This window comes from Monopterus albus, unplaced genomic scaffold, assembly GCF_001952655.1.
Source record: "Monopterus albus unplaced genomic scaffold, M_albus_1.0 scaffold2.1, whole genome shotgun sequence".
Lineage (NCBI taxonomy): Eukaryota > Metazoa > Chordata > Actinopteri > Synbranchiformes > Synbranchidae > Monopterus > Monopterus albus.
Window position 1 is genome coordinate 7,409,654 of NW_018127882.1, and position 14,538 is coordinate 7,424,191.

The 14,538-nt window shown below is 40.1% G+C and overlaps 1 protein-coding gene across 1 annotated transcript in view; it reads left to right on the forward strand.

The window, feature by feature from the left end:
• The first annotated feature begins 2,161 nt into the window (after positions 1-2,161).
• pcdh11 (protocadherin 11) overlaps positions 2,162-14,538 on the forward strand; it is a 21,097-nt gene continuing 8,720 nt past the window's right edge. Inside the window, exons 1-2 of the mRNA XM_020590072.1 lie at positions 2,162-2,834; positions 9,069-9,649. Coding sequence (XP_020445728.1) covers positions 9,110-9,649 — 540 coding nt within the window. The 5' untranslated portion in view covers positions 2,162-2,834; positions 9,069-9,109. The remainder of the gene's footprint in view (positions 2,835-9,068; positions 9,650-14,538) is intronic.

Below are 14,538 nucleotides of genomic sequence, written 5' to 3' on the forward strand. Positions count from 1 at the left end.
TATGCTATTTAAGATGAAAGATAATAGAAAACCATAGAATGACATTCACTCCAGTATGGTCAGCAAAGAAACCATCCTCTTTGAAAACCTCTAAATATTAATAAATGGTGACCTCACAGTTTAGCTCTGCAACCTCTTCCTTCACCCACCCCTTTGCCCAGCTGTGCCTGACTGATAAGGTATGTTAGTGAGTATTCTTTTTCTTCCAGTTATTTCTCTTACATGTGTGCAAAATAAGTCATGGATTCTGTAGGAGGCCAACAGCAAGCATGATTAAAAGCAATTTCGAGAAAAAGGTCTATTTGATCCAATCTTTAAAAAAATCAAAAGCACATCTTGCTTTTCTGCATATCTGCAACCAATTCCCTGACCGTTAACGTTGTTAAAAACAGTTGTTGTAATTTACTCCTCAGACAAAAGACCCAGTCAGATGTTTTAGGAATGTCTCAAGTTAGCATTTCATGTCGATGCTCATTATCCTGTATATATGAAAAATGATAATAGTAATGTACATTCCTTGATTTTGATAAAGACATGTGATAGCACTGCCACAACCCCAAATTTCCCAATTAACTGTTGTTTTAAAAGTCAACCCTGAACTGTGTTGACTGTTAGAAAAACCACACTGACAGTCTGTCTTGGTGTTGTTCATTCAAAGAAATATGTATGGAAAAATGTGTGAGTGCGACCTTTAAGCTGATCTTCTGCTTCGGTTATACTGCTGCTATTATAACTAAAGCTACGAAAAATCACCACAACTGTCAAATAGTTACATTACATAGATACATTTGGATTTCTTACTGATAAATTATGTCTATGGATGAATCCTCTAAAACTTAAAGCTTCCTTAAGAAACTCTCAGAGGCTAACAGTAAAATCAGAAATAAATGCATCAGGCTGTGTTTGTTCACTAGTAAAAAGAGACGAATCATTTTCTAGTGACAGTAAAAATGGCTTGGCAATATCCCAGCAGTCACCATTATACTAAAATATTGCCTGGTGTGAATAGAAACAATCATCTGAACAAATCATCTTCAGGAATGAGTAGTGTAACATGAACTAATGTGGAGGGAAATGGTGAGCAGGGAACGAGTCCTGTTTATGAAGCTTTGCCAGGGGCTAAACTTGTTAAAATGCTAAGCTGGAGCCATTATTTGTTTGAGGTAATGAGGATAATCAGCTATAACATGGTGGTGATGATGACTTGACCTTTGTGTGACCATAATCATTTATGACCCCCATTAAAGCACCTGTTAGACTCTACTTTAGGGTATTTCAGGATGGAACACTTATTCAGTGTACTGCGGCAGACAATTGACAGCTTGATGATTTGCAATCAGTTGATTTTTAAGCCATTCAATGTGTTGCACTGATGCGCCTGCCTCGTGTTGTGGCCTGCAGTGGCGACCATGTTTGTGTATTATGTTTCACTTTTTGGCTGAAGATACTGTACATGCTGCTAAACAACTTACAGAATATTTATTTTACATTTCAGTCTTTTTAATGAGACATTTTAATTACACTGTCATTTTTAATACAAGGACATTTTCCCGTTCAGGTTGAGCCTTTGTTGACATTTTTTTTACTTCTTGCATTTCAAGTGCTCAAAGTGTTCATGGTAACAGGCTGAACTCTGATAGGCTGTTACACCACAGGAATTATGTGACACCTTTTTATACATGGAAACTATGGATACTGTGAGCAAACACTGTAGGGCTAATTTCTCTCATGCCTGATAAGAGCTCTGCCAAGGCCTGTTGACACTCTGGGGAATGTCTGAAAAATCTGAACCTCATTATTATTCAGAGGTGCCCGATGATACAGTAGCCTGCCACTGGAAAAGAAAAGCAGAAACAAGGCTCGGTATAAAAGTGAACAGTGCCCCCCTCTTGCTTTCAGGCTAATTTCTGAAGCAGGGTGGCTACTGCAAACAGCGGAGGCATATGTGGTCCACACACCCAGCCATCCACCTATATCACAGTGCAAGCATGTCTCCAACGCAGTGCGGCTTTAAGAGAACCGCGGCTCTTAAATCTGTGGTTGGCTCCTCCTTTCGCCATGATGTCAGTCGGAGGGAGAGCGAGAGGGAGAGAGGTGGGCAGTGTTGAGGAACTGAGTTCATACAATACTACTGAGACATCTAGAGCTTAGCAGAGAGATACGGTGAACCGCCTACCCCGGCTCCTGTAAGTGATGCTGCACTGAGGCACACTTTGATCCAACTCCACTGGGGGGGCAGTGCGCTCTCTGCATCCCTCCTTTTAATATTAAGAGTTTTTGCGGAGCGTGCACAGCCTTGAATCAGTCTGAACAAGTGGTTATAAAATAAATTACGTTTAGGCGTTCAGTTTGTACATCACAAGTCTGTTTTTTCGCCTTTGGATTGAAGTTTTACGCGTGGGTCAAGAGGCGTTTAACGCACACGTGTCAGTTTGGTGCCAGCGATTTCCAGCTGGAAAATAAAGTAAGAATTTCAAGGCAAATGTAGTCTAGGGTTACGAAGTCGATGTAAAGCAAGCTTGGATCAATGCGCATCTTCGCCCGTGGGATTGCGAACCCAAGAAATCCGAAGAGGAATTACAGCGTTATTTCCAAAGTTGATCGCTGTGCATGATTTCTCTCTCTCTTACACATGAGGACCACTGTATCTTAGCGCATGGATAAGTTTTTGTAGTGGATAACATTTTTTTTCTCCTTGCGTTTTGCTGCTGCTTCTGATGAGGATCGTTTCTCCCTACTTCAGTTTAATTCATGGCACTTCTTTTTTGTAAATCAGTGATGCCTCTACGCGGCGGCACTCGTGGTTGATTTGTCATCCTCTTCGATCGGAAAAGGTAAGCTTTGCTCTTGATTATGAGTTTACTGTTGAGCTCAAAATGTGTTTTATTTTAGTGGTCTCTGACTATATGTGTGGACACGACTGGTCTGTCTCCTGAGCGCATTCAGACACGCTGTGGAGCGCCTTGCTGCCTAATTTATATGGTTCCTATAAAATCAAATCGATGTCCCAGTACCGACGAGTACCTTCACCATTTTAACAATCAGTGAGAGCAACATAAGCTGTGCAGAAAATGTAATCATAATCCACAAGGCATTAGGGAAAATAAGCGTGTTGCGTTAGTAGGTCAGGCGCCCCCGTGCACCTGATGTAAATAGAAACTATCCACGAACACGGTGCGTAGTGGAGAATCTAAGCCGAGTTGTCGCGTTATGAATGTGTATCGCACGGTTGGTCACGACTTCTGGCGATTTTTTTGTCTTGCTCGTTGCTGATTGCTAGATAGATGGGCCCACTTTCCAAGAGCATCAAACTGCAAGCACTTTGTAATGCAGGTTACCCAGCAGCTTGGCCGCTAAGCTCGGTGCGTGGGTGCGCGGCAACAGCGCGTTGCTGGTCAAGCGGTACAGCTGTCATAGATCATAACTTCAGGGACCACCAGCCTGTTCATGCTCTCGGAAAAAATAAAGAAATTACAATAGTTTGCTACTGGCGATGACAGTTCTTATAGTCACAATGTAAAACCCCGTTGGCCCTGAAGACTGACAGTCACAGTTGGTTGTTCAGGCACCTAACAGGTTACCAGCTCAGTCTGCAACAGATTAAATTGAATCATTTGACCCTCTTTTTTTTAAAGCTCCCCAAAAGGCCTACTCAAATCAGTATTTTATGGAGAATTAAATCAATTGGTAATGTGAACCATCCCGTTTTGGATGTAGACTGAGGCATCTGTATTAAAAGAAGCATCTGTTTGGAAGCAACCAAAGTATTTGTGATTTGTAAATAGCAATAAAAACCATTTACTTGTGCACATACCCCTTCCATATTCACCAGTAGGTACTGTACAGAGCAACCGATCATAGTCTGCAACATCGTCACATGCTGTAGCCTATGTGTTATAACCATATTTCCAAATATTTTTATATACCATTAATAAATTCATTGACTATAGAATCTTAAGTTTGGAAGTGTTAAAGAGTTCATGGGGTAACTAGCCTGTTGTCCCAGAGATGCTTCCAGGTGTCAAAGACTGTCTCTCTGCTTTGTGTGTAATTTCCATATTACAGTGTAGGATTTTCGGTTCCACTGGAACCTCAAGCTCCTTTAAAATACTGCTTCTGCAATCACATAGTGTTTATATTAAGAAGTTGTCCATCCTTTAATGCCAACTCTGGTTGTAGATCTTCTTCTGAATGGCTTTGTGTTCACTGATTGTAGCTGAATTGTTCTTTTCATTCCCATGTAAGATAATATAAAATCTGACCCCCACTGAATTAGCCTTTTTCAGAAATTGCCTACTGCACGATTTTTCCTAGAAATCCATCCGCTTTGAAATATCTAAAACGCTCTAGAATATGTTTTAACAGTGTTTTCCCAGTGCAATTAGAATATTAAATTGTATTTAAACTCTTTGTTATGGTTTAGTCATTGTTCCAGACTACAGTTTAAACATTTCCTGACTTAGTTTTAATTAACTGCAGGGATTCTCTGTCAGTTTACGTACTTGTCCATAATGTGAGGCTCGAACTGGAAAATGTTTTTCTCACATTTTTTACAATGAATTTCAAAGTCAAAGTTAACATTAAAGATGACGTAATGCTACTGAAATGATCACACATATGTTTAGCATGGGGGATTATATTTGTCTACCGTACATTTGTATGGACTGCCCTCTTGAGGTCCTTGATTACAACGCTGTAAATTAGTTAGTCATTTTGCTAATGCAATAGGGTGAGAAAGATCACCTAGTGACCATTTCATTACCAAAATACTACACCATGTCATAATCCAGGTCTGTTTAAGAAATAAACGGATTGAGATGTGAACAGCCACTGAGGAATTATGCAAACACAAATTATACTGTATGCCATAATTTTGGTATATCATCTATTTTGTTTTTCATTGATTACAGATTGTGCGATGTGTACATACCAGTAATATTTGTATTTGAACATGCATCTCTTTCAGTATTAAATCAATTATTGACATTGTCAGTGTGGCCTTTTACTTATGTCGGGCATCAGTTTCAGACACTTTCATGCTTTCCACCATGATTTAGGTGCTGTAATATAATCGTTATTGAAGTTTCCCTAGAGAAAACAACTTTTATTCCTCCATAGTGAAAGGAGAATTGTTCTGCTATGGACTGAAAAAGAAATGACTGATCTTGTCAGAAACCTGGTCTGTCAGGCTGTCAGCGATCCTTAAAGCTGTTAAAAGAGAAAAAGCCCAAAACAGTCACAAGTAATACATCTACTGATACCCTTTTTCCAAAGTGTCCTTGGATCCATAGGCAATATTGATACAGTCAACAGTGGTGAAAACTTGGCTTTGACAGTTAAAGGACTCCAAATGTCTTGGGTCCCAGCTTCAGACTAACCACAGTGAAAGTTTCCAGTTGAGGATATCTTTAGGGGTGAAAGTGGCGGTCGCAGTATGTCTGCGTTGAGTGGATGCAAACACCGGGAAGACCTGTCCATCACACTGTTGTGTAATGTGATCCAGAGCTGGCATGCTCTTCTTCTCACTGCACTTCCCAAGAGGAAGGCTTGAGTTTGCCTACTGGATTCAACCTGCTGTCTGGGGCTCAAAATAGCATTTCAGGAGACTAGTGAAATGTAAGCAAAGGAGACACTCTGACTGACACCTAGGATTTCTTCCTCCCTCCCTCTTACTTTTTTTTTCCCCCTCCAGCACAATTCCTTCTTCACCTAACCTATCTCTCATGGAGAGGATTATAAAGAGCTGTGACAAGTGAAAAGACACGTAGGTGTCAGAAAATAATGGTTAAGAGAAAAGAAGCCACAATAAGTTAATAGTTTAAGAGGAGTAAACACATTTGGTTGAAGGCAAACATATACTTGTTAAAATATATACAACGTCAAAATTTTAGTGTTTTAGCTTGATGTGGGAAAAGAAAAAGCTCTGTCTGTCTGTATGCTATTTATAAATCAAGTGTACATCTTCCTAACATCGCATTAGCATAACCAGGGTGTCCTTTTTGTTACATCTATACTCCTGCATGTACTTTGAGTCAAAAACATACTACACCCCTTCATCCAGTGGAAGATTATTGTCACTTACAAGGGAAAGAAATTTTTAATCATGCTTTGATCTTTTTGGTTTTGTTCTTTATTTTCATTTCAGCAAACTGCCTCCCATTTAAGAATGTAATTTTAAACTTATTACGTGTTGTGCAAGCTCAGCCTTGGACTGTCTGGTGATCATCACAGTAAAGCGATTCCTGCTCACAAAGATGCACACTAAAGTAAAGTGTGTCACAGTAACTAATGGGATATACCTCATCAATATTTTGACATAACAGTACAGCACTGCCTGTGCTATATGTGCAGAATGAATAACCCTCACACTGATCAATGTCAGCATTGGTGTTTTTCTGTCCAACCTTATTTAATGAGTCTCATGTGACTGCTTTATGAAATGTGTGAAAGAAATCTGTCTTTACAGGCCGCATGAATGCCCTGCAATTGTTGCAGATTCAAAACCAGCTTAATTAAATTCTTATTTTTAATCAATTTCCCTTTGTTGGCAGACCAACAGCTCCAGTGACTATGAACACTGTTGCCTTGCCAGTTCAAAGGACCCATGTTGAGCAGTTTAGGTAGTCATACCTTTCCCACTGGATATTGTTTGACTCCTGTAAATGGATGGAAATTTCATAAAGCAGGAAATATTATGGTTCCCTAAGAGCTATTTGTGGTCCCTTGTTACTGCAGGTACAGTATGTGTGCATTTTCAGCAGCAGCTGAATTGTATGATGGCTGTCATACACTTTTGCCTACTTTTAAGGAAATGGACGTTTGATTTCAAGGAGGCTGCCTTTATGAATGCAAACCAATATCTTGAGGAAAATCATATGCGGTTAATAAACACTCAGGGAGTTGGCGGACCTAAACACAGTGGGATATGAGCAAGGACATTATATTAGTCGTTAAATATATTGCACTGAATCCACATGGCGAGGCAATATTATTATTATTATTAGAAGTAAATACACATTGGTGGCTTTACCCTAATATGCAATTGCATACTAAAGACAGTATAAAGACAGTGATGTAATTATGTTGTTTTAAAAAATCTACTGAAAACAAACATACTCTACAAGGCTTTTGACACTATACTGCATTGTCACTATAATGTCAAAAGCCCATTAAAGCCTGTGTGGGCAGGCCTTTACAGAAACCAATGTGACTGTGGTGGGAATGATGTCATTTTCTATGTTAACAGTATTTTTAACACTCCACATATAGAAACTAAAATTGACAATGCATTTCCTCTACTGATGGTTAATGTCCGTCAGTGTGTCAGTCCTGGATCAGCTTATTTACCTGTGCCGTAGACCTCTGTTGTTCTTCTAAAACAATTAGAGTCACATCAGTGAAATGCACTGCTGTGCCTGGGTGACATATTTCTTCATTAGCAAACCCCAGACCTGAGCGTGAGGAGCTAGTGGAATGTAAACAAACCAGAGGGCCACAGAAGATCTCACACGTGTGCAGCTGACTCTGAGTCATGCTAACTTCAGGAAATTATGGCCGCCCTCAGCTTTTGGGGCAACATAGTCAGGTCTGGGATTTCGTAATGAAAAAACATGTCACCCAGTGCAGCGGTGTGTTTCCCTGATGTGTTTTTAATCATTTTTGAACAACAATGGAGATCTATCGCAGAGATGAACACGCTAAACCAGGACTGTCATTTGACAGACATTAACCATGAGTAGAGGCAATTCATTGTCGGGTTTAGTCTCTGTATGCAGATTGTTGAAAATATTATTAATATAAAAAAATGACTGACCTTATCCTTTAAGGATATCCAAGAATGGATTAAATGAATGAATAAGTCAAAATGAAACCTAGTAAGCCACATGAAGTAACTGCCCTAATAACTGATTAAATAATCTACTAATTAATGCAAAGTACAAAGCAATCAATATGTCATACTAGAATATACAAGCAGCGAAGACATTCAAGAATATGACTTCTTCACTGTCTTCCAGTGACCTACTTGGATTTTGGGAATTGCTGTCAGGCAAGCGTTTGCACATACAAAAGATTGAAGATTTTGTAGAACAACAGCATCTAATGAATTGGCACTAAACGCAAGGAAACATGTTAATGAATAATGTTCAGTGATGGTAAACCCATCTGCAGTGTTTTCTGTTTAAGGTTTTAGCACAGCACTATTCAGAACAAACAGAGAACTGAATGCTGTTTAAATTTGATGTTGGAGAAAACACATTCGTCAGGATGTAATGAAGTTATGATTGCGTTTCTCTAATTTGACTGATGGTGGCTCCCATAATAAATAATTTCACATTGTTGTCTCCTTCCACCGCAGTTATTCTAAACAGTGCTCTTATCATACTGTGTGTGTTTACACACATGGGCGTTCATGAAATATTTGAGAGCTCAATTGTTTACATTCAGAGCAAATGAGGCTTCCCATTAATAGCTGCTGTCAAGCGGTACAACTGCAAGTTTGTGTGTGTGTTTGTTCATGCATGGAAGCACAGTGCTTAAGGCTCTGTTCTGTTGCTTCCAAATCAGCTGAAGTCTGAATGTGAGGTGCAGTTTACGAAGACACCACAGCACTATACTGGCTCACACCGACTCAAATATGAATTAGGTTTTTCTCCGTGTCCCATCTTTTTCATCCGCTGTAGTTTGTGAACAAGATTTCAAAATGAACTATTTTATCGCAACAGTGAATTCGACTGCTTTCGCACTTCTCAATAAAAATATGAAATGGCTCATTACAGAGATGAAATGGATTGATGGAATACGTGAACTGCTAACCTTTACGTGTCCTCTTGCTCAATGGATGTCATCAAAGGTTAATTGTGTAAAACTGCTTTTAATTTGCTCTCAAAGACATGGGAAGGATGTAGGCTCATAACTAGCGTGGATGAATAGGTCAAGTTGAAAACTCCATGAGGGAAAATAGCACTAATTACAGAAGAACTTGAATGCCATGTAATTTTGTTCACTGACATTGTGTGTTCTGTCTTTCTCTCTCCTTTTTTTCTCTTTCTCACTCTCTCTTGTGACAGAATTGCTGCTGTAGAAGTGAAGCTCCTATCCACTCTTGAGCATGGACTTAGCACGTCAGACTCATGCACTGGTGGTCTTGCTCGCCAGTGTGTTATTACTATGTCGGGCCCAGGAGAGGGACTACACAGTGAAGGAGGAGCAGCCAGAGAATATCCGCATTGGCAACCTGCGCAAGGACCTGGACCTTAACCTCGACCCCAACATCAGGCTATCCTCGCCGCTGCAGTTCAAGCCCGTGTACAAGACAGGTGACGTGCCTTTGGTGAGGGTGGAGGCCAACACGGGGGAGATCTTTACCACCAACCACAGAATCGACCGGGAGAAGCTGTGCTCAGGGGTCTTTGCTGAGAAACGCTGCTACTATGAGATCGAAGTGGCTGTGCTGCCTGATGAGATCTTCCGACTGGTCAAGATCCGCTTCCTGATTGAGGATGTGAATGACAATGCGCCCCTTTTCCAATCCACTGTAATAAACATCTCCATCCCAGAGAACACAGCCATCAACACCCGATACCCGGTACCCTCTGCATTTGACCCTGATGTAGGGATCAATGGGATCCAACATTATGAACTGGTCAAGGTGAGGATCACTCCTGTTCCTTCTTTCTCATATATGATAAATAAAATGAATGGGCATTTGTTATGTTTAGGGGAGCCTAGGGTGTTTTAGGGTAGTTATACTGATGTCAATAGTATTATTCATATTGTGTTTTCCAAACTATACTGCCCTTATTAAGGTTCTAAGTGCAGTGGAAAAAACATGTTTGCACTGTTTCTGTACATTAAATCTGTAACTGTTTGGAAAAACATTCACAATCACCATTGTAATGGTGTGTGGTTAAGAACAGTTCGAGAGCTCTAGTTAAAAGTGCAGTTTGTCATTAGCTGGTGAAACAGTTTTTAACACTGAGGCTTATGTAATTACACATATGGAAAACACATTTTCTAAATCTCTGTGGATGAAAAAACTGTTTTGTCAGCTCATTTCTTAATATCCATTTTGTTCTTTTATGAATATCACTTTGGTTCATCATTTGAGTACCCTTCATGCCTTCTGTACTGTACATCTCTGTTTTATTTGATATTTACTAAATTGCCAGCTGTCATTCAGTAATTAATAATAAAAACATAGGTATCTAAGCATGTGAATCTGACTTTATAATTAAACATTCTTAGAAAGTCACTACCTAAAACCAAAGGCTCTTACTGTATGACCGCAATCTCAAGACTAAACTAAAAGCCATCTTGTACAAATTAATTTAATTCAATATTGGAAGTGAAAGATATGGGCCTGCAGCCTCATGACACTGGAACAGGCTTCAAGTTACTGGATTGCTTTATGGCCTTAACAGAATATATAGGCTTCCTGTACAGACCAATTACAACAGTGCATTTAAACCAAACACCACTGTAGCTATCTGTCTCGGAGAAAACATTACAACAATGTCAAATGGGACAGAAAATATTAAATAAAGCCAGAGATGAATCCCTGACACACTGCCATGCCTGCAGCATACCACCTGTCTACATGAGGTCTTATTAGTTGACTGTTTTTAATCTGTGAGTCTGATGTGGTTTTTATGGCACTGCATCAGAGTTTCTTCTGTAAACCAGCTATAGTGCTGTAGTGCTATGGTACACCCATACAGGACATTAATTTTAACTTGCTGAAAATATGACCTACTTTTCTATAAAGTGAAATATGTCACGAAGCCAACAATGTTTTATACCAGCCATTCATATTTCCATATGCTTTATTTCATTATGAGAGAAAGCTGTAAAGTAGGGCCGTTTTCACCATGTACAGTAATATCACAGAACACAATGTAGAAAGTGCAGACACAGCACACGCTGCATGTCCAATTTCCATCAACAGGTAACATGTGCTGAACATAATAGATTAAAGCAAGTAAGAAGGAATGTATTGTGTTCTGCAGAACCAGAAGAAGCTTTTCTTCATCGTCTAATTAATGCACCCTTACTCTGCAGTGCAGTAGTCTCTGTTGCTTAATGGGAAATCAGACCCAAATCCAGAAATGCACGATAATATCATGGATTCTCTACTTAAAGTCTAGACAGCACTCTGTGCTTTATGGATAGATGAATATTGGAGATGACACAAGCTCTAGAGGAAACCCTAAACATAATAAATAAAGAAAGGTTACTGGATTTGAGAACATGGTGCCAGACAGAAATGACAAACCCATCCTCTCAGTCTCAGATAAAGTTAACACTGATTTTGGAATGAAAAGAATCATTGCTGTCTGCGTCTGCCTTGAATACCAATTTGCATTTTTAAAGAGTCTGCCCACTGCCAAGGCCTCTCCAGCGCAATGTCCTGAATTGTTCATGCCTGGAAAATCACCAACCAAATGTTCTGCTCATTATGATGATCATCTGCAATCATTTTCTTTGCCTTTTACACAATATAAAGCTTTCTAAAAACCCCACCTAGTCTGTGGCTGTACTCTCTTTTTGCAGGAAATTCTTCTTGGCATTGCATCCCTGTTTCACTTTTTGTCATTACATTCTGATTGTACTTAAGATTCATTTTCTTGTTCTCTGGGTTCCATATGAGGAAAAACACAGAAAGAAATATTAATGGAGCCAGAGACATTTTCAACCTTTGCTATCTTTTATTTCAAAGGTACAGTTGAAAGCCAAGAGTTTAGTGGGGAGGGAATGTGCAAGCATTTCCTAGAATAGCTCTTGGCCACTAAGCCACCCTTGGACTATCTTTGTATGGTCCTGTGAGATTTGTCTCAGAGGCTCCTTCAGAAGGATAGTATGTCCAGTCTCCTAGTGTTGTGCAGGACACATTGTTGAATTTGCTATGATTGTGTAGCATACTCAGTGGTCCGCCACTCCACATGTAGTATCCCACCAGAGTTGTCAACATACAGTGATAAACAAATAAAAGAAAGGTGGTAGCCTCATTCTGTATAACTTTGTCTGCTTTGAAAGTAAAGGCAGATAGTGGGTAGTTTCATCCTACACACTGCTGCTGGTAATTCCAATGTTTGGTCATGTGTTACTGTACATCACCTGAGCTCCAGACATGGTGTCCTAAGAAATTGTCAAGGTCAAAGAAAGCAATCACATGCATGGCTGGAGCTGGTTCACCCATGAAGCCAGATTGATCATTTTACATATTTGCAAGATAACTCAGAGGCCAACACAGAAACATACAAAAAACAAGAGGAGGTGGGTTTGATGCTGACTTTGCTTGGGACATTGGGCCTTTTCCTTATTCCAGTGATACATGATTTTGTAGCATCACACACTGCACTAATCCAAGTTGCATCTATGTCAGCATCTTCAGACAAATTTAAAGTGGGTGTCTTGTTCAAGATCAATGTTCTGCTGCTGGCTGGGGCTATGCCTCACTGATAAACTAGATGATGAAATGGATGTCTGCATTTTGGCTTAGTCTGGAGGGCTCTTTGAATTACCCTTTTGCCACCTACCTAGGTTTTCCTGTGGTATTTTGCAATCCACTTGGTTGCTGGATGTCTATCAGAAATATACCTAAGATGTTTGAGTGGATGGAGTGGTCCTTTTTGCTGGTACTCCAAGTCCGAGTTTGAAGAATTTTACTCCTAAACCGATTCTAACTTTGCATTTGAAGATGTAAATTTTATTCAAGCTCCATTCCCAAGTAGCAAGAAAATTTTGATGAATGCATTGCATGCTGCCTATAGGCAATGAATAAGATTTTTGGGCAGAGAGCTCACTGTCAAGCATTTCCAGTTTTCATTAGTGTCCTACTTTGACATGTTATCCTTTTCTAGGGGGTGACAAAAAGAGACAAACAATTCCAGGCTTCTTTTGTCTTAATTATATGCATGAGATCATGGCCAGGGGCAAAAGTGGATGAGGGATGGAGAGAAAAAATGAGGATGGGGGAATGAGAGGGAGACACACACAGAGAAGGAGTTTCCATCAGCATTATAAAGAGGTGCTATAGCTTGTGATGAATAGCCCTCCCCAGTTAGCCCCATCCATGGGCATCACCGTGACTAGAGTCCTTTTGATATATTCACAGCCCAATCTCAGTCTCCTCTGAGTTTTAATAAGGTCATCAACTTGACTGAAAGATGCATCCAGTGATAATCTGAGGCACTGTCTGCAGACAGGGTTCAGCGTCATCCTTCCCTTATCATTAGCCACCTCTGCTTCTGTCAGTGTCCCTCAGTCATTTTCATTCAAATTAGCCAACTCTGACTGTGAGTACTGCACACATTCCACATATATAGTGCCACAGTCCTTCTCTGATCAGAGACCTGTGGCCCAGTAATGTGGAATGAATGGAGAGCCATCAAAGTTCAACAAGACATGTACCTGTACAGTATTTGTGCAGTGAAAGAGCGAGGCACTGTATAATATGCACACTTAGCAGTTTAGAGAACTTTGTCCTTTTCGCTCAGCCTTAGGGTTTCCAGTGAGTGATTCATGCTAGTATCTGGCCTTTTCTTAGCCTGCCCTAGATCTTATTAGAATCCACCAGACTAATTCTGCATTCAAGAGGATGCACAGCCCGAGAGATAGCTCTCTTCAACTTATTGAAATGCACTGAGTGCTGTCTTGTCAGTTGTAAAATTGTGTGAAACCAAGACAAAAGCATAGAGGAAATGCTGGCTCATAAATCAGTGTGCAGCATTGCCTTTCACGCATCCTAACTCAACATCCTACTATTAACATCAGAATCTGCCAAATACCCGTGTGCAGATAGCTACTGTGCCGAATCTGTTCAAACTATTCAAACAACTGAGGATTGAGGAGCTGCGTGCGTATGCGGCAGTGCTTAGCAATAGAGCCCCCAGAATGTTGTCTTGGACCAAATAGTTCTGCAGTGTGCACAAAGATTCAGCACAGTTCATCCATAAGGCCTTTTCTTTTCATTTCCACATATAATTTTTTTATGCCATGTCTGCTTAGCCTTATATGACTTTTCCTTGCCAGAAGGATCACAAGACAAGGTCTATAAGATCACTACTGCAGTGTTCGCTGTTTAAAGTAGTTTTGTCAATCACTGACATGTTGACAGCATTCCCTCAGCAAGCAGTTTTTCAAAGTACACAATAATTTACGTGCTGGAGCTGCACGTTTACTTGTGAATCTACACCACTATGTTGGCACAAGGACAGTTAGTGATGACTCTTGTGCTCACAGTTTGGTTGAAATGTTCCTTCCTAGAACGAGGAGAATGTATATATCTTAATCTCATTTGATAGCTGTGCCTAGACAGAGTAATCTCTTCCAACATTATGTGCAGCATGAAGCTTATCTCTTTAAAGAGGATGCTTTTTCTTGTTTTACCATGAAACTGCTTCTGACTGAAAGAGCTTCAAAGGGCTTCTTTGTTTCATAATGTGCATGCAGCTCATTCATGGGCTTGATCTTCTTATTTCCTCCCCCTACTCTCTCTTTTTCTCCTTTCTTGTCACTTGTCTCTCTTTACCTCTCTCT